The sequence below is a fragment of the Panthera leo genome, chromosome A2 (genome assembly GCF_018350215.1).
Source record: "Panthera leo isolate Ple1 chromosome A2, P.leo_Ple1_pat1.1, whole genome shotgun sequence".
In the NCBI taxonomy this organism is placed as follows: domain Eukaryota; kingdom Metazoa; phylum Chordata; class Mammalia; order Carnivora; family Felidae; genus Panthera; species Panthera leo.
This window is the reverse complement of record NC_056680.1, coordinates 39903552-39931319: the sequence shown is the minus strand read 5'-3', so window position 1 is coordinate 39931319 and position 27768 is coordinate 39903552. Positions and strand designations below refer to the sequence as shown.

Here is a 27768-nt window from a genome sequence, read left to right as displayed (position 1 = left end):
CAATTGGGGTACATGTGTCCCTATGAATCAAGAAGTGCTATTATTCTGATAAGATCTAAATGCTCAATAAACAGGCAAAGTCATTCCCAAGAGTCTCTTTATAGTTCTAGCCTGAGAAGACACATCTATGCTCATGATTTTGACTCTCACCTCTCAGAGTCTATGGGACTGTGGACGGGGGGGATGGTAATAAATTACTCTTGTCCAATAGTTTATGAGAATGCACCCCCCACTGCATCATCCATTCATATTAGTTGGTGAGTCATTTCTGGTATGAGAGCCTTATTTGGTCAATGGTAGTTCTCAATGAAGGGAAAAAGATATATTAATTTTAAAACATACACCAGGAGAATACTTTTCTTGATGTCTTGACCCAGGTTGACAACAAAATTTTTCAGCTGGACACGGAGACAATGTATTTTTCCAAAGATGGACTGATTCTATTGAAATGACATGAAAGTTTTATGGCTGGAATCCTAGAAGGATGTGTGGTTTTCAATAAAATATTAATGAAAAAAAGCATTGTTAAAATGATACATTTCCCTTGGCATCACTTAAGCCTTGAATTCAGAGCTATTTCTGGACTTTTCATTCACATGAGGCAATACATTCTCTCTCTCTCTGTCTCCCTCTCTCTGTGTCTTTTCCTGTATATTAATTTGAATTGTATTTGCTGTCACTTGCAATTGAAAGAGTTTTAACTAATTCAGAAATTGGACCATGCGTGGTGTGGTTTCCAGGCAGCCAAAATCCTACAAATGTCCACAAGAGAGCCACAAAAAACAGATTATGGAAACACAGAGCATTTAAGTAGAAAGGAATTTAAACATTATCTAACCCAACCATGTCACTTTTAGGACAAGTTAGTAAATCTCCAAGAAATTCAATGAATCAATATACTTTCAATGAATGAGACTTTAGAGGATAGGGTATTATAACCTAGAACCCTGAACATTTACAGGAAAAAAAATCGTTTTTGAGAACAACACTCAAAAGTCAATACAGAGTGTCATGAAGTTTTGTGGATAGGAATTGGTCCCAATTCATGATGCAGCACAATCACCTCATTTATTCTCAATAAATATATTTTGAGCACCAGAAATGTATTAGTCATTGAGTTAGGTGATGGGCATAGAACAGGGAACAAGATCAGCAAGGAATATACATACCTTCAAGGAACATTGTGTCTAGTGGGGAAGGCAGTCAATAAACTAAAAGTTCTACGCAAATAAGTATTGTTGCTATTATAATATACACTGCAAAGGAAAAGGTTGACATGAATGAATGTAAGAGGAGGATCTGCCCCTATGGTGGTGTGGTGGGGGGAAGGGGGGAGGGTTGGGGAATCCAAGAAGGTTTCTGAGAAAATGGTATTTAAGTCAAGACCTGAAGGATACTAGAAATTTGCCCGGTGAATTTGCAGGTTGGAGGATTCCAGGCACATGCAGAGCCTCTTGATGGGTAAGAGTTTGGCTTCTTAAAGAAAGAGAAAACAAGCCAGCATAAGTGATGATTAGTAGAGTGGAGAAGAATAACTCAAACAAGGCCAGGAAGATAGGGAGAAGGTAAGATCACACAGGGACTTCTGGGCAGTTTGGAAAGAAGTTTGGACATTATCATAGGAGCAAAGGAACCACTCTTCACACACGGTGGGGTGGGTTGTGGTTTGGAGGGGGCCAGAACGAATGGAGAGATAAGACAGGCATGAGAAAAACAATCCAGGCCAGAGATCAAAAGACCGCAGACAGTACTAGTTTCAATGGAGGCAAAAGTGAGGATAAATACAGGAAGTGGACTCTTAATATTCTGGAGGTATTCTCTGGCTTTCCTGTACTGGTTGAAGTTGTGTGTGGTCACTTACAATTCGAAGGGTTTTTGCTACCGCAGAAACTGGTATCAGGGGCAGGGTGTTTTAGTGGGGAAATGATGATTCAACGAGGAGGGTGGTGTGCAAGGAGGGAGAGAAAGCAGATGAGAGTAAAGAATAACAGCCAGGTTTCTGGAATGAGGCAGCGAGGGGATGGATGCTGGTGACGTTTACCAGCTTATAAAACAAAGGAGGAGAAGGAAGGGGAATACCATAGGATCATGATGGCATACCAGAGAGCTACTTTTGAACTGTGTTCCAGCTTAAGGACTTGATAAGAAAGCCAACTAAAATAGGATTGCTTTGGGAAGGGTAAAAACTACTGAAGCCAGAGAGTCTCCAACATTTCCACCTATGTTCCTGTAAAGCAGAACTTCAGCATGTCGATGTTCCGGTAAGTAAAATCTCTGACATCATGGCAGACGATTCAGCTGGCATCCCTTCAATCTGATATCCTTTAAAAATCCATTAGCCAGGGGTACCTGGGTGGCTCAGTTGGTTAAGCCTCCAACACTTGATTTTGGCTCAGGCCATGACCTCACGTTTTTCGAGTTCGAGCCCTGCATCAGGCTCTATGGGGGCAGTGCACGGCCTGCTTGGGATTCTCTCTTTCTCCCCCTCTCTTTGCCCCTCCTCTGCTCGCTCATGCTTGTGCACACAGGCTCTCTCCCAAAATAAATAAATAGACTTTAAAAAAAATTTTTTTTTTAATCTATTAGCCATTTACTTAGTGGAGGTAGAGTTCCACAAACAAGGAATTTTAAAAATTTTGAGATTTTGTGTTTCTGTGTTTATTTCTCACCACAATCCAGAAGGAGAGTCATCCTCAGCCCTGTCCTAGTAGGTGGGAAGTATGAAGTGGAAAGAGGGTCAGGGTGGGGCTAGGATTTAAACTCAATGTAAACTGCATGTAGTTCCTGAAGCTTATATGTCACATAATGATTGGTTGTGGGTTCCCACTTGTTCCAGAAAAACATATTCAAGTATCTTAGCTTTTTAAATGTTTTAAAATATAAGGAGGGAACTCAGTAGATGCATGGAGTACTTTGTGCTGATTTTAAAAAAGAGATTAGGGATTGGGGGGAAAACCTTTATAAAGACTCAAAAACTCATGGTACAGTTCAGTTATTTTTGATATGTTACTAGCTTTACAAGTAAGTTTCAACTTTGCTAAATAAAATGTGGGAATGGGGACAACTGATTTTTACATCCTCCAAATTCTGCTCATTGTATCTCAAACACAAAACACCATTAAAACCAAACAGCATATAATTTATAGTATGGCATTTGAAAAATACTTTTTTTAAATTTTATGGGGCTCAAACTCACAACCTTGAGACCAGGAGTCACGTGCTCTGTGGACCAATCCAGCAGGCACCCCTATAATATGGCATTTTTTTAAAATGAAGCAAAGTTTTAATGATTTTTAAAAATAGGCTAAGCTGTTTACCAAACCAAATATTACTTTACCAATCCTTAAAAGGAAGGAATTAAATATTACTATTTAATATAAAATTTTAAGCTTGAAATCTTAAAAAAATTTTTTTTAAATGTTTATTTTTGACAGAGAGAGAGACAGAGCACAAGCAGGGGAGGGGCAGAGAGAGAAGGAGACACAGAATCTGAAACAGGCTCCAGGCTCCGAGGTGTCAGCACAGAGCGCAAGGCAGGGCTCGAACCCACAAACTGTGAGATCATGACCTGAGCCAACGTTGGACGCTTAACCGACTGAGCCACCCAGCCGCCCCGTAAACTTGAAATCTTATAAAAGAAAAGAAACACACTTCCAAAATAACACCAAAAAAGACATGTCTTTTTTAAAGCTTTTAATTTAAAAAAACAAAAACAAAAACAACAAGAAATCGATAAAACAGGAGATGGCATTCAAAAGGACAAGTAATTAAATCATAATATTTCTGTTTCTTTTAATTTGATGTAACAATTAATTTTCTTTGGAGTGTTGGTTTTTTAATGTGCATTTCTTCCCAAAGAAAAATCACCAAGAAATAAGTTTTCCAACATAAAAAATCTACTCAGGGTTTCCTTGGGAGCTATAAACAACGGGCGCACTTTTCAGGGACAACACAAACGTGAAACTAATGACGCAGAAACCGCACCAGATTCTTACACACTCGGGCATACGGTGACACAAACACCAGTGCTTTTTCTTGAGGACTCACGAGACTATTTCCAGTTTTGACCTGGGAAGAACAAAAACTAGGATAACTTTCTCTGTTTGGCAGAGAAATCTCATCGGCTTCAAATACCAGCTCTGTCACTGTGAAATGAGTTGACCTAAGGTGTCACTCTCTATAATTCAATTCACAGAGCACAATGGATTCACAGAGCTCTTTCTGTAAAAGGCATGTGCGGTGCGTGCGTGTATATGTCTATGTATGTGTTGCATGGTTTTTAAATTTTTTTGAAAATTTCTTATCATAAAGATTCCATCTAAGGATTAGAACTTCCTTCTGCCTGCACAGGGTTCCCCAAGTTCTGTCACTCTGCCACTAACACCAAGCCTCTTGGTAATGCTTAGAAGCCTGCATCAAAGACAGGAAGGGAAAAGCAGAAGTGAAAGGGAGATGAAAACATAGGACCCAAGAAACAGAAAAACCTAAGAAAGCTTGCTTACCATAATACTAATTGATGATATAATAATTTGTACCCCCATGACATCCAACATAATTCTGAACTCAGTGTGTTTCTAAATTCAGTCATAAAATCCTGTTCATGTTAGCTTATCCAATACATGCAACCTATTTTTTTGTTTGTATAAATAACAGGCAAAATTTATACATAAACCTAAATTTGTACAAATGTTGTCCTGTCCTCCAGGTGGGTTGGAGTAATTACTCTATCACCGGATCCCTATTTTGTGACCGTGAATAAGTTTTTGTATGGCATGCTTGTTTTATCAACACCATAATTGTAATAAGATAAATACTCTCCACCCTGGATGAGTCCATATAAATACCCATTTCAATAATAAATACACCCATAGTCACAATTTGCAATGGAAGTCCTGAATATGTATTAGACATTTCAAATAAATAGCAAAGCTGGAGTGTTATACCCTGAAATGCTAAACTGTCATTCAGGAAGTTGAAGGAAAACTTGAACATATTTTCTAGCCAGTTAATTTTTTTTAATGTTGAAATTTTCAATGTAAGTCACAATTTCTGAGGTTTATATTAGAAAAGAAAAACTCAGCAAGAAAAATATTGTAAGCATTTCTAGTGACCCTACTATTGAACGTCTCAGTCTCAATGCATACAACAATACTGTTACATTTTGCTCTTAGACCCTGTTCTTTCATTTTTCCAGTGGAACTCTGTAGTCACATGTGTTTGAGTAGAATTCTGAAGGAAACAAGAAGAGGGGATGACAGAACCAGTGTCATGCTCTTCCTGTATAGATTCTACGTGCCATATGGAACAACCCAACCTTTGGCAAACTTCAGATCACAGGGTACATGTTTTAGGAGTCCACCAAATTCAAATCTGTGGTTCCCAGGTTTCAAAGGCATTAATGTAGTAGTTGTCTGGGAATTATCAAAGGCAGAGGAAACACCGCCTCATGGTAATATACTAGATGGAAAACAATTAGCATTTTCAGGTAGTAGCGATTGCGAGAGAAAATTAACTGCAGATTCTCCACCAGACTCACCTCAAAATTTCAGGATACCATGAAGAAATTCCAAGGCAGAAAACCACACTAAATTCTAAGGTTTCACATTCTCATCATGCATCATTCTAGAATGTTCTAGAATTGTATCATGGACCTTTGCTGGAAATCTGATTCTATGTATTCAGACCAGAACCAATAGTTAAGAGTTGCGGGTAAGATTCTCATAAAAGAAAAGGCGTTTCTATATTCAAAGTCTTTATAGCACATTTTTTGTAGGACTCACCAGAGGAGGAATAGAACTTTTTTAGGTTTATAAACCACAAAAAATGTGAATGACGTTTGTAGGGTTTCGTGGCCATGCTGAACATGTAGCAAAACTGGAATGGAAGTCAGGCAATAATGTTCACATCCTGGCTCTTTCGGTAAAACCATATTTGTGGGTATGTAGGGTACTTTTCCTCCATCCAAAAGACAATCCAAAAATTCCTCCACAGACTCTAGATATAAACTAACAAATGACATCACCTTTAATGGTGAAATGAGGAAACATAAAATATAACAGTGAAGAGTTCCACATCTTAATGGTAATTTCCTTAACAAAAATAAATCACCTGACACCCAACTGATCAAAAGGAGGGTATGGGCTAATACTTTAACATTTTAAAATTTGCTACTACCATAATGGTACTAGATCCCAATATTAATTGGCATCTACATATTTCTTTGTAGTGTTGAGGTTTTCATATATTTTTGCACGGTTAAGACTTCTTCTGTGGATATAGTACCTATGATATCCTACCAGGTTCCAATATATAGCATACCATATTTGCATTAACAAAATATTATTTTTCATTTTATACTTTTAGATTACTATCTATATGTGATGAAAAGTATTTAATATTTTTGTCTCCAAACTTCCTCTGTAAAAGAGGATGCATCTTATACATACCTGTATGTGTTACAGAACAGCAATTATATTGGGTATGCTTGTTTCTTTGGGTTACAATTTCCTTCTTTGTCCAATGATAGAGGCCCCTACTAAGTTCATTAGGCTGTTGCAAACATCAAGATCATTTAGGCACAAGGTTTTTGAGATAAATAAAGCATTATAAAAAATGTTCTTACCCTGTTACCAGCTACAGGAGCAACAAGGGATTAAGTCAGATCCCTCTGGGGAATATAGAATTTCCTCTACTGTAGCTAGGTGATAAGACCTGCCCAGTTCCTTGGCTAATGGATGGGTCAGCCTAGAGAAGAAAAAACATTTAAAGAGACCTTTCCAAGGCTGGTAGGAAGTTGAATTTTCTTGCCAATGGAATCAGCTGAACTATCTATTCTGTACACGTTAAGTTTGAAGTTGGCCTTCAATTTCCAACCGTTGCCCAAGAGTTTAAAGAAGAGAGAAGGTCACACCTATGGAAGTAAGAGATAAAATGTTTTTGTCTGTAGTTAAACACAAAAACACATCTCTGTTAAACTGATCCCTTGCGTTTAACACAATGACTGAATTTCCTTTCAGAAGGTATGGTTGCATAAATATTTCTTATGATTTAACCTTCCACTAATCTAAACAATTTTTCTTAAAAAATACCCCCAGATATGCTTCATCCTTTAACACTGCCCAATTAGTTGAAATTTGAATACTTCTTCCAGCTCTGTAAATACAATCATTTTGTCTAAATTTTTGTCTCAACATAAAAATCTCAGCATAGGGGCCAGCTTTTACTCAAACTACCTGTTTCAGATATGTATTACAATGGAAAAGACAACCAACAAATAAATATATGAGTAGGAAAAAAAAGGCTGGAAGTAACTACCTTTAAAATAATTGGTTGGTAGGATTATGGCTAATCTAATCTTGATTTTGGTCCACTGGCCTACATCCTCTACAAACTTTTTTTTTTAAGGTTTATTTTTATTTATTTTGAGAGAGAGATAGACAGCAAGCAGGGGAGGGGCAGAGACAGAGAGAGGGAGACAGAATCCCAAGCAGGCTCCACGCTGTCAGAGCAGAGCCCAACGCGGGGCTTAAACTCACCAAACGTGAGATCATGACCTGAGCTAAAATCAAGAGTTGCACACTTAACCAACTGAGCCACCCAGGTGCCCCTCTCCTCTACAACCTTTGAACATTTTTCTGTTTTACAACAAGCATGTATTACTTTTACAAGAAGGGTATGGGGGAGTCATTTACATAGAAAGAGTCTCAAGAATACTAGATAAATATACAACACGAGATGCCTTTGACATTGTCTCAGACACTGAACAGGAAATGGAAGGCTCACAAAAGTTCCTCTTCACAGCTAGCTCAACCTGCTTGAACAATGCTAAGTGTGTAATAATATTTTTTTTTTTTTAAAAGAGAGAGATAAATACCGTTTTAGAAAAAATTAAAGCACATTTCCTTTTAGGGGCGACTAATTCAGCAACATTTAACGAAGCTTTTAAAACGCAATTGTCACAGAGCACCATTAAATATTCACACGAAAGAGACACAGGCAGCTTAAAGATGGACATGTCCTTGTTCTTGAGATGCCCAATCCGCTTGCGACAATATGAAAAATATTCAGTGCATCTGGTTGGGGCCCACATGGATGATGACGTGTTTCTCGTAAGCCCTTTTCATTGTTTTCTCGATTTGCTTCAAAAACACTTGTGGGATTCGTCCACATAAAGTGTGCACAGTCTCCAAAAACTTCAGCTGGAGAGGGTAATACATGGATTGGAAGAGATTGTCTTGAAAGGGAAACTGAAAAATGGTTTTAAAAAAAAATGAAAGAAAATGTTTATTTTAGTTACTGAAATGCCATTTAAAACGCAAACAACATTTACCAAAAAATGAAGTAGGGAATTAAGCATGCAAGCATAGGTTTGGAAGTTCTTTTTTTTTTTTTTTTAATTTTTAAAAAATATTTATTTTTGGGAGAGAGAGAGAGCGCGTGCGAGCGCGCGAGCATGAGTGGGGGAGGGGCAGAAAGAGAGGGAGACACAGAATCTGAAACAGGCTCCAGGCTCCGATCTGTCACCACAGAACTTGATGCGGGACTTGAACTCACGAGCTGTGAGATCATGACCTGAGCCTAAGTCGGACGCTTAACCGACTGAGCCACCCAGGTGCCTCAGTTTGGATGTTCTTAGACATAGTGGAAGGGAACTCTGAGGATAGAAATTCAAAACCTGATTCAATCCTGTGCAACCTGAGGCAATTACTTTACACTATTTGGGCTTCACTTTCTTTCTTTTGTTCTTTTTTTTTTTTTTTTTTTTTTTTAAAGATGGTTTATTTGGGTCCTTAAAACTCTTAAAAGCTAAGACCAACATGTATCTTCAGGGACAGGATATTCTCTACATAGTATGCTCTTGCTGAAGAGAAGCAAGGCTCAAGTAGAGATGTGACACCACCTGCAATAAGACACTGAATTCCTCACATATTTTGTTTGTCTCAATCTCTTCTTTTCCAATTTTTTTATTTATTTTGAGAGAGAGAGAGAGAGAGAGAGAGAGACAGACAGACAGAAGGGCAGAGAGAGAGAGAGAATCTTAAGCAGGGTCTGTGCACTGCCACTGCAGAGCCTGATGCGGGGCTCCATCCCACGAGCCATGAGATCATGGCCTGAGTTGAAACCAAGAGTCAGATGCAGAAGGGACAGAGCCACCCAGGTGCCCCTGTGTTTGTCTCAATCTTAAATGAAGAAACTCTAGGGTATGTCTATAGTAATCTGATGAAGTCCACAGTTTGGCAATTACTAGTGAAATCTAACATCAATGAAATTCATTTTAATAATTCAGGTACCAAACACTGCTTGTTGGTTTTTTTCCCATGTAATCCTGTGCTTTTCTTTTCTTTTCTTCTCTTTTCAAGCAGGCTCCCTGTGGGGTGTGGAGCCCAACGCCGCAGGACCTGAACTCACGACCCTGAGATCAAGACCTGAGCTGAGATCAAGAGTCAGATGCTTAATTGACTGAGCCACCCCGGTGCCCCATTTTTAAAAAAACATTCTCTTGTCTTCCCATGGAAGGTGTCTATAAACAGAATTTTCGAAAATAGATCCTGAAGATCATGTAGTTATGAGCATGTGTCAAATTTTTATTATAATCTGGTTGAAATGGAAAAGGCCTCTAGTAAATGAAGTTAAAGATTCATTGTTGGCGAGGAAATTTTATACAAAGAGAGTAGAAAAAAAAAAAGGAAGAAGAGTGAAAAGGTCAGTAAATGCTTGCCTGGCAGCAGAGTGGGTGGGTGTCTGGTTTCCTAGAACAAGCCTTAATCCCTTTAAAGTTCATCAGAAATATTGCATAAGCGTGTTTATCAGAAATGCGAATTTCTTCCCAGAAGGAGATTATGCATTATGTAACGCAAGAAGGACCATGTTTGGGACAACTGTTTTCTTCCGCAGCACAATTTAGACTACTGATCAACTCCTTTTTCATCATGGTGTCCCTAGTGATAGGAAAATAGGTCAAAACCTGGAAGTCATCCTTGATTCTTTCTTCCCTCCCACGTCCCTCTTTTCATTAATCCACAAATGCTGTAAAATCTGTCTTTCCAACGAATCCTACATGTGGCCACCACTGCCAACCTTCCCGGTGCCACACAAGTACATGCCATCCCCATGTTGCTCCTGGATATCTCCAGTAACTCTCATCAATAGCCCTTGTGTTTTCACTCTTGCCTCCTTGCACTGAGTTACTGAGGTGATATTTTTAAAGCAAAGATCAGACCGTATCACTTTCCTGCAGGGGCTTCATGCTGCAATTAAAGTAAGATTCCAATTCCTCTCTTGTCCTCAAGGCTCCATGTGACCTGGAATTGTCATTGGTGTCTCTGTCCTTCTGGCCACACTGAATTCTTCCCTGTCCTTTGGGCTCACCAAACTCACCCTTGCCTCAGGGGCTTTCCCTGGCTTATTCCTTCTCCTTAGCAGTATCTCCCCCTAAACTGCCCCAGGGCTGCCCCCACTAATCACACTACCAGGCTAGCAGAGGCCCCCTGAGGACCCCAGCTCACTAACGCTCCTCCCTACCCCTGACTCTCAGCCCATCGCCCTGCTTCGGTTCCCTTTTAACACCTCTCACTACCTGGTACGATTTTTCTTCTTTCTTTGTTTATGTGAGTATAGTCTGGCTTCCTCCACCCACAATATATGCGTCCTGGGGACCAGGCTTTGTCAGTCTTGTTAACTTCTGAGTTTCTATAAGCTAGAATTGTTCTTGCAATAGGTGATTGTTGGAAGAACTACTGACAGAACGTGTACCTGATAGATGACTTCCTTGGGTCACGATGGGAGGAGACTGCATGTCCCCTTTGCCAAACACAGACACACAGGCTTAGGATGTGTGTGTGAGAGAGACAGGAGATGGAAAGGAAAGGAAGCAGGAAAGAGGGACAGAAGGAAAGGGGGAAAGGGGAGAGGGACAAGAAGAATATTTTCAGAGAGGGATGAAGGGAGAAAGAAATACAGTGTGAGAGAGAGAAAATACTTAGGAAGAGAGAGAGAGAGAGAGAGCAAGTGAGAAACTGTTAATAACTTCTAATTATTGAGCACAACCATAGGTCATGTGCCATACTACAAGTTTAAAAACCATCAGTTTGTTGCATTCTTGCAACACTTTTATGAGGTAGGTAATATTATCATCTCCATTTCACAGATGAGGAAACTGAGGCCCAGTAAGGTAAGAGCAAAGAGTTAACGACTAATCACCAGAAAGGGGCAAAAATTGGGCCTTGAACCAAGGTCCGTTGACCCCTACCCCAAGCCCTGACCCCACCACATGACGGTGCCCAGCCCTGGGGACAGCGGGGAAACATGTCTTCCAAGAGGGAGTCTACTTCTAATCAGGTTTCAGGATGGGGTCAGTGAGCATTCCTGTCTGAAATGATTCAGTGAAAATGGTCCCTTTAGGCCCATGGGAGGATCATCATTGAGGGTATTTGGCAGGATCATTTATGACACAGTTATTTGTTTTCTTTCTGCTCCTCCAGAAAGCAAACAAGATGTATTGTAACTCGAGCCACAGTTGCTCAATTCCAGACTAGGGTTGACAGATCACAAAAGAAACCCAAGAACGGCTCTGAGGTATATATACCTGCTGCATACTCATTGAACTTCTGTTTCTACTCCTCAATGGCTTTGCCCCTGGAGCCATGTTTGAATATCTAACGTGATGGTAGCACTAAGTACAGAGCAAATTTTCTGTGTAATTAAATCACCTGGTCTTTGAAAACCACCAGCAGGAAATGCAGGAGAAGAAAGCAGTGTTAGCTTAGCTTACATGCAGGCTAAACTCATTCCCTGCAGAGAAAATTCTGGAAATTCCAGAGACTCTCCTTAGCAAGAGGCACAGTATTCACACACACAAAAATATATGCCTGTGTCTCAGGATTCACTCCCACCAAAGCCCACTTGTGACACCGTGAGGGTTTCTAAATTCTTAAGAAAAAAATCCTCTAAATCTACATACTTGATGTCTGGGGCCAGCAAATGTTTCCGATAAAGGACCAGATAGTAAATATTTTAGACTTTGTGGGCTACACAGTTTGTTATAAATACTCGTCTCTGTCATGATGGCTTCCAACCAACTACAGCCAAACACATAAATGAATGGGTGTCACTGTGTCCCAATAAGACTGTATTTATGAATGCTGAGATTGGAATTTCATATCACTGTCTCACATTACGAAATATTCATCTTTTCCTTTTTCCCCAGTGATTTACAAAACCATTCATAGCCCACATGTCTTGCAAACACAGGCAGCAAGGCAGATCTGGCCTGAGTTTGCTGACCCCTACTCTACGTCTTGGAATTACGGTTTCAAAAGGGACATCCCTGAATCTGTGCCACTCCTAACAATCTCCAGATAAAAAGCAACATCGAATGCAGCGTTTCCCACAGTGTGGGATGCAAGGCAAAAGCAGGCAGTATTTGAGATTTTAGGTAGTGAACCCCAAAGTGAGGTTTTTATCAACTTTCCCATTTACTGCAAGAAAATAGTTCCCAGGTATCTTTAATTCACCAGCACTTGCTAATCAATCCCTTCAAGGTTGTAAGAGGGGACCTCAGGCAGTGAGAAGTCCAGCTCCAGGCCTAAATTCTACTGTGTGATCTTTCAGACTCAATCACAGGTAATGACAGTACTGCTGGCTGGCTCTGGAGGGGCTGGGAGCTACCCTTGTGACATCTGACTTGGTGCACAGGCAACGCCCTGTAGTTTATTTGAAGGAATTGGGGTCAAAAACTCAGGTCCCTGCCCTGGGCCAGCCACGCTCAGATGCATATCTGCATTTCCATCCCAGGCACCCCATTTTGAGGCCTCCCAGGCACAAGGGATGGGGAGGATGGACATGGGAGGGGGGGAATGGTTTGGGAGGGTGGTATCTTTCCACTCCTCCCTTTTTCCCTTCTCCTTCCTCCTCCCCTGGCCTAAGGTCAGGGTCCTAAGGATGCAGAGGCCTTGAGATGACTTTTGCCTCTAGGCTGCATTCTGCTGATCAGTACCCTTTGCCGGGTAAAAATGCAACACGGGGGCTAGTGCCTCTTTTTGCCTCTTGAGTACACTGTTGCAATATGTAAATAAACACTTGATTCTTACTTACAGTCGGACCCCTTGTCCTAATCGACCACCTCCACGCCCACTTGTTCAACAGGATGCTGGCAACCAGGCAACAGGCTAAGCTCGAGCTGCATAATATCATTTTGTTCTTATGTTATCGTTACCCTAACGCATTCCCCTCTATTATGGCAAATGGCACTGGGTTTCTTTCTGATGATATTTAATTTCCTCCTTAAGTGAACTTAGTTGTAAATACTGAGTGGATATAGTGTGAGGACTTAGTTGTAAATACTGAGTGGATATAGTGGGAGGGGGCAAGTGGATATAATGAAATAGTGACTGGGATTGGGGAAAGGGATATCACTCACTGCTTCTGGGGGATTCTCTGGCCTTCAAAGGCACTGGTGACCAAAGCGCCTGTACCGTCTCGTGCTGAATAAGCATGTGTGTGCTGAACAGCGGCAAGAACACACTTACATCCCGTATTGCTTCATAGAGTGCTTTGAAAGTTGGCTGCTTTTCATCATGGTAGACGCCTCGGTTCCCGTGCAGAATAGACACGCCTTCCCGCTCAGCCTCTTTGCAGTTGCTTCCGTACATGCAGTGATCGGGACGGTAGTTCCACTGGCACGGGAACACATAGAGACACTCTGGCGGTGACAAGAGAAAGACATGTCCGCAGTCAGTGCCGGCTCTCCTCTGCATGACTGGTGCTTAAACCAGTGTTTCCATAATCTGCACACCACACGGGATTTCAGTGCATGGGAATGTGACCATGACCCACAGGCCTGATGTCACTCCATTTTTGTCCTTATTTTGAGGTAGGGAATTGAAGAGGCACATGCTAATGAGGCTGTAGGTTTCACCCAAAAAAGAAGGGCAGTGTATCACGGACAAGGAGGCAGACAAGGTCAGCAGACAGCCTGGGTCCGAATCCCAACTGTCTTCACTCAAAAACAGTGCAACCTAGAGCCAGTGAGTCAACCTCTCTGTGCTTCATTTTCCTCATCTGTAAGATGGGTACAACAGGACCTCCCTCTTACTGTGAGGATTAAATGTAAAAAACACTCAGCAGAATGCCAAGCACACAGTGGTGGTCAATAATGCTAGCGCTTGTAATCCCCTCTTTGTAAAGGTTTTATGAAATAGACAGACTTGAATGGGAATCAAGATCAAAGCAAAGACTCCTCTTTGGATTAAAAACCAAACAACAAACAAAATCAACAGGAAGGAAAAACAAACAAACAAAAAAACCCTACAAGGGTAAAGGGGGGAATCCCCCCAAAAGAGCAAAGGGAAAAAAAAAAGCCCCTGTGTCAAGGTGACTATATACACTGTGAGCAATCATGTGCACACTTGTATATTTGTGTGTGCGTCTCTAAGCTGGTGGTTCTTTGCCAGGGCTCCCCTGGGGCCTTTGGGTGATGTCTGGAGGGAGATATGGAGGAGGCCACTACTGGTATCTAGCAGGTAGAGACCTGGGATACTCGAAACATTCCACAACGAACAGGACAGCCCCCATAAAAGTAACAGTGCCAAGGTTGAAAAACTCGGCTCGAATTCTGTTGGACTCAGAAAATTTCCTCCTGGTAGCTAGGGTTGTAAAATCAGCAATAAAGTCATGACCACTGAGCTTCCTGGCTCTGTAGCTTGATGCCTTTCAGGGCTGGGGCTGGAGAAGTATGGATGAAAGCTCTCTGCAAATGTTTGTCACTGTTTATGAGAAAGGCCCCCAGTGAGAACACAGAAGCATTAGAGCAAATCAATTACCATTGTCAGAAGAGCAACATAAAGCTGTGCTCCTTTGTTGGGCTGAGAGCTCTCCCTTCTCATGGAAAGGACCACAGCTTAGAGAATTACAGAGAACTTCAAGATGGAAAGCACACATCCTCTCTGGCAGACTGTGTATAATAATTCTACCACTCAGTTTTTACAGGCCATGCTGACATCCAGGCACCCTCCAATTCCTAAGCATTCCCAACACCCTGTGAGCTTTTCCTTTTCTCTGGAGGACCCCTTTCCGCCATGACGTTGCTCTTACATTCACTTCCACACTTTTAATCCATAGCTGGGAGAGAGTAGTGCTCATCCTGAAGTCACATTATCTAGATTTAAACTCCTCTTTTAGTTGTGTGACTTTTCTGCCCAATAGTGCAGAGGGGGGCATAAGGGTTCCATGAGGGAAAATATCTAAAAATGCTTTTTGCTTTTATTTTTTATTATTATTTTTTAAAGTTTATTGAGTTTTGAAAGAGAGAGAGCACAAGTGAGCAGAAGAGGGGCAGAGAGACAGGATCCCAAGCAGGCTCCATGCTGTCAGCACAGAGGTGAACGCGGGGCTCGAACTCATGAACTGTGAGATCAAGACCTGAGCTGAAACCAAGAGTTGGTGCTTAATCAACCGAGCCACCCAGGTGCCCCTGCCTGTGTGCTTTTAAACGGTGTCTGACCTCAGCCCAATTGTGGCCTTTTGTAACCCCGTGAATCCCATCACTCATTTCTGATAACCTGCCTGCATCTGCAATTGCAATTCCTGCTTAAGCACCTGCTAATGTTCCCTGCTGAGTGAATCACTCTAGAAGCCATCTCTGTTTCTGTAAATATGCTGATTGAATCAACAAATATTTATTGAGCGCCTGCTATGTATTCAGTGGACAAAGGAGAGTCTGGTTCCTGCCTTTGTGTTGTTTGAGACTGGTGATGGAGGTTTTTGCCTCTTCCCAGGTAATGCAGGACCCACTAAAAAAGGAAACCTTCCGCCTCTTTGCAGCCTCCGTAGAGGACCTAGTCCAGTGAGGGCACTCTAAGGCAGAGGATGAATAGAAAGGCTGTGGAATCAAACAAAGGCTATGTTCGAAGTTGGCTTCTATCACCTCCTGGTTCTATGACGTTGGTGAGTTATCTGGACCCCAATTTAGAAGCCGTAAAAGGAAGCTAAATTATCTGGGGCTGAATTCCAGCTTTATCATGTGCTGGCTGTGACGGTACAGTGTAATGGCTAAGGAGGCAAGCTCTGAAGTCAACCCATTGGGTTTGAATACAGGATTACCACTACTTGCATGCATTCAGGCAAATTACATAATTTTTGTGGGCCTGAGTTTCATCATCTGTAAAAGGAGGAGGACTATAAATATCACTTGTCCAGAAGGATTCTGGGGAGTACTAACTGAGCTTATAAGTATTTGGAACATGCTGGCACAAAAACAGGCACTCAGGTTAATGGAACAGAATAGAGAACCCAGAAATGGGCCCACAAACGTATGGCCAACTAATTTTTGACAAAGCAGGAAAGAATATCCAATGGAATAAAGACAGTCTCTTCAGCAAGTGGTGCTGGGAAAACTGGACAGCGACATGCAGAAAAATGAACCTGGACCACTTTCTTACACCATACACAAAAATAAACTCAAAACGGATGAAAGACCTAAATGTAAGACAGGAAGCCATCAAAATCCTCGAGGAGAAAGCAGGCAAAAACCTCTTTGACTTCGGCCGCAGCAACTTCTTACTCAACACATCTCCGGAGGCAAGGGAAACAAAAGCAAAAATGAACTATTGGGATCCCCTCCAAATGAAAAGCTTCTGTACAGCGAAAGAAACCATCAGCAAAACTAAAAGGCAACTGACAGAATGGGAGAAGATATTTGCAAGTGGCATAGCAGATAAAGAGCTAGTATCCAAAACCTATAAAGAACTTATCAAACTCAGCACCCAAAAAACAAATAATCCAGTGAAGAAATGGGCAAAAGACATGAACAGACACCTCTCCAAAGAAGACATCCAGATGGCCAACCGACACATGAAAAACTGCTCAACATTACTCAGCATCAGGGAAATACAAATCAAAACCATGATGAGATACTACCTCACACCTGTCAGAATGGCTAACATTAACAACTCAGGCAATAACAGGTGTTGCCGAGGATGCAGAGAGAGAGGATCTCTTTTGTACTGCTGGTGGGAATGCAAACTGGGGCAGCCACTCTGGAAAACATTATGGAGGTTGCTCAAAAAACTAAAAATAGAACTACCCTATGACCCAGCAATTGCACTACTAGGCATTTATCCAAGGGATACAGGAATGCTGTTTCGAAGGGACACATGCACCCCCGTGTTTATAGCAGCACTATTAACAATAGCCAAATATGGAAAGAGCCCAAATGTCCATCGATGGATGAATGGATAAAGATGTGGGTTAACAGAGGGTTACTGGAGGGGTTGTGGGAGGGGGGATGGGCTAAATGGGTAAGGGGCACTAAGGAATCTACTCCTGAAATCATTGTTGCACTATATACTAACTAACTTGGATGTAAATTTTAAAAAATAATAAAATAAGTATTTGGAAGAGTACCTAGCACATTAGAAAGCATACAATAACTGTAAGCTGTAATAATTATCACCAATGTTACTGTTAAGAACTATTGCATTAGGTCACTGGTAGGATAAAACAAAATCAAGGGAATGAGTCTAGCATAGTTCCCAACACATAGTACATTGGTAATAAATGTTTTACTCCAACTGTTTGTAGCTATGCAGGTGGCCAGTAATTCTTAAACTTTTATGGATCCACACATCTCTCTCAGAATGCAATGAAAGCTTGGGATGCCTGGGGGGCTCAGTCGGTTAAGTGTCCAACTCTCGGTTTCAACTCAGGTCGTGATCTCACGGTTTTGTAAGTTTGAGCCCCACATCTGGCTCCAAGCTGACAGTGCGGAGCCTGCTTGGGATTCTCTGTCTCCTTCTCTGTCTGCCCTTCCCCCACTTGCACTGCCTCTGTCTCTCTCAAAATAAATAAATAAACTTTTAAAAAATTGTAAAAAAAGAATCTAACAAAAGCTTTAGACCCCATCGTTGGAAAAGTACAACTGGATATATCTAAGAACATTTGCTCATAAGTTTAGGGGCTTACCGGTCTCCCAAAGACCAGCTAAGAACCCAGTGGTTGAACTCTGAGTATGCAACTGGTTTCTAGATAGAATTCAATTCACATCTTTTACAATCCTTTTCAGAATTTTGCAGAGGAAGAAACACAAAACACATGGAGCATATACATTGAAACAAGCATTTATTCACATACTGCAAGGCAGTGGTGTCGTTGGATGATAAGGTTCTGCTCCTGCTCTCAGAGAATTTATACTCTTGTACAGGAGACAGCATAGAGTATATAGTAAGAGAACATGTTTTTATCAGGTTTCATAGAAAGGAGGACATTTAAGTAAAGTTCCATTTGAACTCAGGCTTACAGACTAAGGATGGGACTTTGACAGTCAGAAATGCAGGCCTGGAAGAGCATTCGAGGAGAAAATGGCTGGATCATGGTGAAGAGTCTGGAAATCAGAGTGTGCTTTACAAAAGATGAGCCGTTCAATTTCGCTAGGATAAATTCAGTCTCTTCCAAGGGGAAGATAATGGTAACAAACTTGTCATATATAGAATGCTCTGACCTAAAACATTCAAGAAATATCAGTCTATAGTGGATTGCAAGTAACTAACTTTGATTCTAGTTTGAAGGAGAAAATGAGTAAGAGAAAGGAATTTGCCTTTGGAAAGAGCGGGTGGCTCATAAAATCAGAGGTAAAGCTGAACTGGGTCAAGAAGTGGGACAGCTCCTGGGCTCTGAGAGGTGGGCACTAATTAATGTCAGCTTTTCACGACTGCTGCCAGTTCCACAACCTTGGCTACTTTCTACTCCTGGATCCCCAGTCAGGTTGGGAGGACATGGTCTGACTGGGCGAGTGGGAGTCAGGAGCAGACTAGGCTCTAAGATTGCTTGCAAGAGTGAATGGGGTATGGGGAGGGAGGCGGAGAGGGAGGGGGTGAAGAGACAGAAAGAGAGAGAGAGGGAGAGAGAGAGGGAAGAGTAATTCCCCTGAGAAAACTGGAGCCCTGTTACCCAAAGAAAGGAAAATCAAGAGTGGGCAGTTAAAAAGTAACAGACGTGTCTCTTTATTCACAAATTTTGCATGGGTTACACTTTGCAATCTCCATTTTTTAAGGGGGGAAGGAGAAGAGGGGTGGACTGAAGAGGCAACCCCTATGGAGATCAGTTGATGAACATGCAGAGTGGACTCATGATGGTTATTTGGCATGTGATCAATAACCATTCTGAAATGGATCTATTTTAAGCACGATTATCAGGGCTGTCAAAATCTGATAGTTAAAAATGATAGCATGGGGAAATGTCCAGGTTACTTTCTGCTGCTCGGGAAATAATACGGTGAGTGGTTTTAAAATTCCAAATCCCTAGAGCCTTAAACCACTGCAATTTATTTTAAAATATTTTTCCAAGCCAAGCCCTGTTTAAGCCCTGAGTCTTTGCTATTTTCCTCTCATTTTACATAGATAAAGAAGCTCATTAACTGATTATCTATGGCTCTAGAGTCCGTTAGTGATCCCTTCAGGAGTCTACATTTATTTCCAGAGCCCCCTAACTATTTGCAAAGTACTGTGTGAATTGATTATTCCTTACGTTTCTCATTATTGCGAACTCTTGAGATCTCTAAGATTATGGAAGAGCTCAATGCCTGGTCATCTTCACTTCATGGTGAAACAGGCTTACTCCTCATTTGCTATATTACCAACAGAATGGAGGCTGTTGGATTGCATCATTAACAGTTATTTTCATTTTTTAGTTTTGTTTCTTTACTGTCTCATTCTGGAACTAGGCTTTCCTAGCATCCTCTTCTTCCTTCTTCCAGAATGTGCCCTGTTCCAGAGAAGGGCAATTAATTCTTCCAAGAAGGCCTCCCTAATCACACAATCTAAAGAAGCAATCCTCTCCCTCCAGACAGGCTCTTTCTCTCAACCTCTCATCTGTTCCCTTGATAGCATTTATCACAACGTGTGATTTGGAACTAGTTGCTGTTCTTTGGAAGTCTACCTCTTCCAATTAAAAGGTGGGTATCATGAAAAGAGGAACTTGTCCATTCTGTCTGCTGCCATATCCCCAGTGCCCACCATGGTGGCTGGCACATAGTAGGCGCTCAAAAATACCTGCTGAATGAATGAGTGCATGGAACCTTATACGTTCCTTTACCACATGTGTTCTTCGGCTTTCTCTTACTTTCTCTTTCTCCTTCCTCTCCTCGCTTTCCCTCCTGTGGACTTTCTCCTCTGTTCACTTCCCTTTTTCACTTCATTCTCTTAAATCCATGTGTTCAACCAGCCAACACTTCTGAAGACCAACCCTGCTTCAGGCGTGAAGTCTTGCACGTGAAAGACAAAAAGTAGATACAATCCCTTACCACAAGGAGCCTACAATCTTCATTCTTGTGCTTTGTATCAGAGCTCATGAAACCCCCAGATTCCCCAAACAATAAGGTGTTTCCAGTCTCCCAGAACAGTCCTAACACCAGATAGTGGGGGCTGTCAACTCTGACAACACACTCATTGCTGTCAGATCCTGGGAGTTCTTGGGGTGGGGGAGGGTCCAGGGTGGCTGCACACTCAAGTGCAGGGCTCCAGTGACCCTGGCAGTGTGAGAACAAGGCCCTAATGGGGCCACTGAAGAGACCTGTGCCATGTGAGTATGTGTCCTGCTCCCTGTGGCCCCACCAAACCCCTCACTCAACTACCCTATGTAGATTCTAGCCCATGACAACCTGGGTATATTCCAGGGGTATTTCAGCTCTTCCCTCTCCCAGTGGGCAGCATCCTACTGTTACTCTCTGGCTGAGTGCCTTGCCTTGTCGTCTATACTTGGCTGGTTTCATTTCCTTCCTTCCCTGTGCACAGCCCACCTTTATGAAAATTATTCCCGAAGAAAGGAGAGACCTAGGGGCTCATGTCTGAGAAAGGAAAATGCCACAAGGCCTTGCTCTTCTGGCTCCTGATGACCAGATTGTGGGTGGTCTCCTTATCCAAAGAGAACTAAGTTCCAGCTGGGCTGGAAATCAGTTATAGGCTGGGCTGGGCAAATTTCTCTCTCTTTCTCTTTCTCCTTGGTCTCTCTTTCTCTTCAAGAATGTGAATTAGGAAACATAGGGGGCTGTTACCAAATATGCATCATCATTGGCTGTGGGCTTGTTAGGCTGGGCCACATATAAAGAGAATGCTGAGAAACAGAATGGAATCAGGTAGGCGTGGAGAGAAGCAAGGACAGCAGAGATCCTGGGGCCTCTGAGGGATAGAGAAATCAGCTTTGGTCCTTAGCAGATTCCCAAGAGGCCTAGCACAATCTGCCCCATGTGTTCCCAGGACCGCCCCCTGGTCCCTTCCTTAGCTGGCCTGACTATAACACATTTTAAAGGGCACCTGGGTGGCTCAGTTGGTTAAGCGTCTGACTCTCGATTTCAGCTCAGGTTATGATTTCACGCTTCATGGGTTTGAGCCCTGCGTCTATCAGCATAGAGCCCTGCTTGGGATTCTTTCTCTCTCTGCCCCTCCTCCCATTCTCTCTTTCAAAATAAATAGATAAACATTAAAAAAAACCACACATTTTTAAAAAGTGGTGTTATTGACCACAGGAGGCTATGAGTAATGTTCCAGACATGTGTTCAGGTTTTTTGTGCATTGCTTCTTTGTCCATGGCAACTTACAGAACCATAATAGCAAATATGTTTATATCCTGTGTTGGGGCCAATCTCCTCTCCCTCTCTCCTTTCTAGGGATAAAGGTGACACATCTTTTTTCAAAATAGTTTTCGGGTTTAGAGAGAGTGATTGCAACACATATAAACAAAGAAAAGGCTTATAATGTGAAAGATACCAATGGATTTCAGTTCAAAGATCTCATGTTTAATAAAGCACCTGAAAAAGGTATGAAAAAGGAAGATCCAATGCAGGTGACACAAAGAATAATCAAGGAGTTACCTAGTAATTTGCTGATCTAAAGGTAGAAAACTTGGTTATTGGTCCTGCTCAGAACCAGGGTTTAGAACAACTTGAAAAATTATTTTATAATGTTCAAGTACTCAATGGATTTACGATGGGGAGCACAGAGAAAACCAGCTGGTTTTCAGCTCCAATTAAAGACAAGGGCTCCTGTCTAATTGTAAAGCTGCTTACAACTGCCTTCAAGTATTATTTACTCACTGATCACGTCCTCAAATAATCTGCAACAGGCTAAGAGGATTTCTGGGGAGGAAATTGTGCGAATCTTTTGAATTCTTATTTGGGAGTATGTACAGATGGGCTTGTAAAAGATAGTTTTAGCCACATTACAGAGGGAAAATTGCAATATTTAAAGGACAAATAATTCAGTGGAGAGATACATTTTGGGATGTCTGCCCAGCTCTGTAGGATTCCCCTTGTTTAGAATTTCCCCTCTCTCCCAAACCCATAGGGCTGAAGTTGGGAGTGGTGTGGGTTTGTACCCCTCCTCCGTCACTCATTAGCAGTGCTGCAAATTATCGAACAAACTCTCTGTCCCTTGGTATCTTTGTCTGTATAATGGGGATTATATTCTCGGGTGGTTTTGAGGATTAGAGAAGATAATGCTTAGAACAGCACCTGGCATTTAGTAAATAATAAATGTCAGCCATGATTTCTCAGCTCCATGCTCCTGGCCTAGCTGGAACCGTCTGCTTTCTCCCCCTGGGAATTTGGAATTGGGATGGAATTGGGGGTTAATCCTTCCATGTGGCTGCACCTGGAGTATGAAGCCTTGGTACTCTACTTTGAGGCCTGAGGAGCAGAGAATGAGGTCCACAACGAGAAGAATAAACAACCTCAGTGGGAGAAAGCAAGTCCGACCTGGGATCCTCATCAATTTCCCTGTCCTGCTTCATGTTCCGGGCTGAGTCTGCTGGCCTTCCCGCCCTGGTTTCTAGCAGACATCAGTTTGCTTATAAAAAAGTATCCTTTGTGCTTGGGCTAACTTGGGGGATCTTTTATATGCAACCAAGAGTCCTAACTAATACATCAACACCTAGAAAAAAAGATGAAATCTGCTTATGAAGAAAAGGAGGAGATACAGACCTTAAATTCCCTGTTACTGTCAGAGGGAAATGGATTAAAACAGGCCACCAGTGAATGGCCAAGACATTCCCTTCATCAATGAATTAGTAGTGGTAATTTTCCCCAGAAACTCGGTTTCAATCTGCTTTTTTTTCTTTTCCAGGATTTGCTCCATTTAGATCCAACGACATACGACATTAGGTTTTAGTTCAGAGTTTTGTTTAAAAAAAATTGCAAGTACAAAGTAGGCGCTTCCAAGGTGACATGACAGACAGAAAGAAGTCTTTATAAACAGGAGTCTCTACTTCAGGATTTTTTCAAAGAAATGGATGGAATAGGTCCAGGTGAGGAGTGCCCTTTTTCTCCCCCAAAGGTCTTTCTCAAGAAGAAAACATGGTTTTGATTTTTAACAACATAAATAATGGTTTTAGCAAAGAAGAAAGAGGGAAATTTTATTAGTTTTAGGTGTCGACAACAGCCAAGAAACATAGATCAGAAATGTTCTCCCTCCGTCCCCCAACTCCGCCAAATCACTGATGTAACAATCTAAGAACATCTTTTGCCTCCCGTGAAAAGAAAAAGGAACTGGGGAATCTAAGTCCTTATTTTAGGCTCATTTAACTCCCAGACAAGTCACTTAACTGTAGGGATCTCAAGAAATCAATTCCCCTCAATCTAGCCATTGTTCAGCTGTGGAAGGCCTCGTGCCTAGCCTATAATGTTGTCATTCAGTTCTGTGCCCTGCCATTAGTTTGGACCACACTTCTTAGAAGAATGGTGTGGCAAAAATCGAAAAGATATTCTCAAAAAACAGAGTCCAGTGTTGGAGGTTTCAACATTTGGCCTTTTGTGTCAGAAGTGTGTGGGCCGCCTCTGGGAGAAGCCCAGGGGGTGAATGAAAGGACGCACTTCACAGGGGACACAGGCACAATTCAGGCTCAGTCAATAGCAGACCAGGCTGGAATGCGCTCTGAGGGGCGAGGTGGGTGGACTCCTACACAAAGGGCATTCTCGCAAGAGAGCCTACCTGGATTGAAATAAAAAATAATATTTAATAAATCCTGGTCTCCCCATGTGATGGCATTCTTGTACTTCTGGTACAGAGGGTACAACATGTCCTCCCAAGCCAAGCCTGTTGGAATCATGCTGTTCTGGAAAAGAGACAACCATTAGAGTGGCTGAGGCAAAGCAAATACATTTTGTCCACTGAGAAACAGTGCAGAGGACCCCAAAGCCCCCAAGCCCCCCTAGGAAGCAAATAGGAGGGGCCCTGATGGCCTCAAGACATAGGACAAAGCAAAACTAGGGCTGGAAACTGTAGAGTTTTGCCAGATGGGGTAGCACATAGATACTAGATGGGCCAGGAACCACTAGTTGGGTGGTTCCAATTATGCCCAAATTGAAACTCTCTTTCTTATGCTTAATTCCTGCCTCAGAGGGGAAGGAACAAAATACAGATGGCAGAGTTAAGGTATCTAAGGGAAAACACCTTCTCCTTGTCTTAACATAATTTACTTTTAAAATAAAAGCAACACATTTATAGACTAAATATTCAAATAGCACACAAAGATAAAATTAAAAAGTAAAAGTATTCTTCCTACATCCTCCTACCATTTCCACCCCCACTCTTCCCAGAAATATCCACGGTTAACAATCAGGTATTCTCTTAGGTATTTCTTCTGGAAATTTCTAAGCCATAAAAGAGATCATACTTATGGTACCATGCTTTGTTGCATTTTAACTTTTTTCCCTTAATATCTTTTTAGAGATCTTATGTATCTTACCTATAGATTGATCTACTTCTTAATTAGAGGATGATTTTTTTTAATTGACTAGCTCTCTACTGAGGTTTATTTAAGTTCTTTCCAGTTCTCTACTAGGATAAAAGATGAGGCCATGAGCAGCCTTGTACAAATATCTCTGTATACATATGTAAATATATCCCTAGGATAATTTCACAAAATTTTCCATGGTTTTTGAAGCTTTGGGTAAACACAGAATTCAAACATTATAGAATTCAGAAATGCAACATAACATTCTTGAATAGTAACTGTGCTGTAGCTTTAAATACCATAAACACCTGGGCTCTTCCTGAACAAACATTTCATAACTTTGCAAATACTTTCCTCTTCCCTGGCTCCTTCCTTCCTCACCTACAAGCCCCTTACTTCCAAAAGCAGTACATTGACAATCTAGGAACATCACTGTTGAAATGACAAAATCCTGAATTTTAAACATGAAATATAAAGTATTTCCTTACCTTAAACTGGGCACTTCTTATACGAGTTAAATTCATCAGCATGACTCCTGAATTAACTCCCGCAGAGCCATAGAAAGGGTGCCGAGCAAAGCGGCTGTACCAGCCAATCTTGGGGATTTCATGCTCAGGGGCCATGGCTGCAAGCTGGGTGGCATTAAACTGCCTCAGAAGCTTCCATATGTCATCGACAGGTCTCAGAAAGAGAACGTCGGTGTCCACATAGAGAAGTGAATCCACATCCTTTAAAATCACCTTTGTGTGTTGGGGGGGGGCAGGGAGGGAAGAGAAACCAAAACAAAAACAAATCAGAAACAGAGGAAGTAGGCTGATATGTCAACAGTGCCATCAATTTCACTGGTCAAGGCTGAATTGCACAAAGGGTGGTACCACTCTTAGCTTCCATTCCTCCTTTGACTCCAAGGATACATATTAATTGAAGGGTAGAGACTCAAAGGAAGATAAACCTTCATTTAGTTTGCTTCAATTCTAGGACCCTAGACTGTATTTGGGAAGGGTTGAACTTTCAGTCCATCAGCATATGGACTGAGGGTCTCTTGTGTACTTTCATCCTTCAGTGAAGCCATCTGTCTTTCTCAGTTTTTCTTAGAATGAGGGTCTGGCATTGGACAGCCTGAAGTGGACAATCCCTAGACTAGCTCATGCCAGGCTTTGGGGTAAATACTCTCTGTCTCTGGATCCATTTCTTCTAGTGCCGATGGGTATAACTGCACCTTTTTGAATAAACATTTTCAGCTAAGATTTAGTCTCGGGAACAGGCGAAAACAAATCATTGGCAAGCTTGGTTTGTAGATCAGGGATTGGCAAACTTTGTCTCTAAAGGGTCAGATAATAAATCTTTCAGTCTCTTTCAGTCTCTTTTCATGGCAACAATACAAGTCTGCCATGGTAGCATGAAAGTTACAACAATGCATAAAGGAACGGGCACGGCTGTGTTCCAATGAAACTTTATTTGCGGACACTAAAATTTGTATTTTATAGAATTTTCAGATGCTACAAAATCTTTTGATTTTTTTTTTTTAACCATTTGAAATGTAAAAGCCATTCTTGGCTCATGGGCTGTGGATTTCAACCTCTATTGCTGTTCTTTCAAGCCAGCCATCTAATAAAGCAAATGAATTCTCCTGTCCTAACTGCTTTGCTTACCAGAGTTTTGCCTTGGAGTTAGAGATTTCAAAGCCTTAGTTAGTAATAGTGTTATTTGCCTTGTTTTGCCATTATTCCCCAAATTTAGTGGTAGCTTAATTAAGGAAGGATTTGAATATTCCTGTATCCCTGGCCTAATGTTATCCAAACAGCACCACAACACCTACTACCATAGTGACACTTGCAATGGGGTGAATGTCTGTATCTTCAAAATTCACCTGCTAAAGCCCTAACCCCCAACGTGATGGTATTTGTAGATGGGGCCTATGGGAGGAAATTAAGGTTCAATTAGGTCATGAGAGTGGGGTCTTCATGAAGGGATGAGTGCCCTTATAAGAAGAGAGGCCAGACACCTTGGTCTCCGTCTATCATGAAAGAAAATAATGAGAAGCAGTGTCTCAAGCCAGGAAGAGGTACTTAAAACCCGACCATGCTGGCACCCTGATCTTTGACTTCCAGCCGCCAGACCTATGAGAAAAGAAATTTCTGTGGTTTAAGCCACCCAATCTATGGTATTTTGTTACGGCAAGCCGACTAAGACAATATTCCATTGGAATCTCCAATATTTAAAACTGATGAACATGTATGTGCACTATACGATGTAGGTATCATGCAGATTTCAGATTTGAATGATTTCAGAGCTTACGTGATCAGCCACAGGATTCAGCTTTCTTTCTCATCTAGTAGAGGAATAGATTTTACAAACCAATAAAATGAAATTAAGAATAACGATCACAAAAAAAATTAATAATAATAATGATCACCTATCATTTCTTAAAAGATTATCTTGACATCCATCTTAACCACTTGACAATCTCGATTTTAGAATTAAGATGAATCCTTCGAATTGAACACACATACTTAAAAACTCCCCTACCTTATCCTTATTTTTTCTTATTTTCCTATGGAAAAGTAAAAAAATTTGTCACAGATTAGCCTCTGTTTGATATTTTTTTTTTTTAATTACAGTTCCAGAGTACGGTGGAGCAAGGGCAAACTCTCTACAAAAGTATTAGTAAATGCATGTTATGATAAAAATTATGAACTACATGTAAATACAATTATGATGTCTTGTATGTCCAACACAATCCCAAGGGCTCAACATTCTGCCAATTTATTTTACTGGGAAGAAAAACTAAAGCAAAATAAAGGGCTCTGCCCAAGTTCATATGTCAAATAATGCTAATGATGGCTGCATTTTGGCTAATAAGGTTATAACAAGATTAAGTCACTTTCTAGAATGTGTTTTCAGGGAAAAGAGACTGTATGGTGTTCCAATATAAAGCTAACTTAGAATTACAGAATTCGAGAGGAAGAGAAACCTATTTAAACCCATGTGAAATAGTACAAATTTCTCTTTATGGCTGATTATCTAATAAGGCCTGAATAAAAGCTCACA

The 27768-nt window shown here is 41.4% G+C and overlaps 1 protein-coding gene across 1 annotated transcript in view; it reads right to left on the bottom strand.

Moving 5' to 3' along the window:
- Positions 1-8000: 8000 nt before the first annotated feature.
- The window catches only part of GXYLT2 (glucoside xylosyltransferase 2), a 93913-nt gene continuing 74145 nt past the window's right edge, over positions 8001-27768 (bottom strand). The window contains exons 4-7 of the mRNA XM_042927315.1: positions 25206-25457; positions 23973-24096; positions 13527-13699; positions 8001-8246 (exon numbers count right to left, since the gene is read on the bottom strand). Of these exons, the coding sequence (XP_042783249.1) occupies positions 8064-8246; positions 13527-13699; positions 23973-24096; positions 25206-25457 (732 nt within the window). The 3' untranslated portion in view covers positions 8001-8063. The remainder of the gene's footprint in view (positions 8247-13526; positions 13700-23972; positions 24097-25205; positions 25458-27768) is intronic.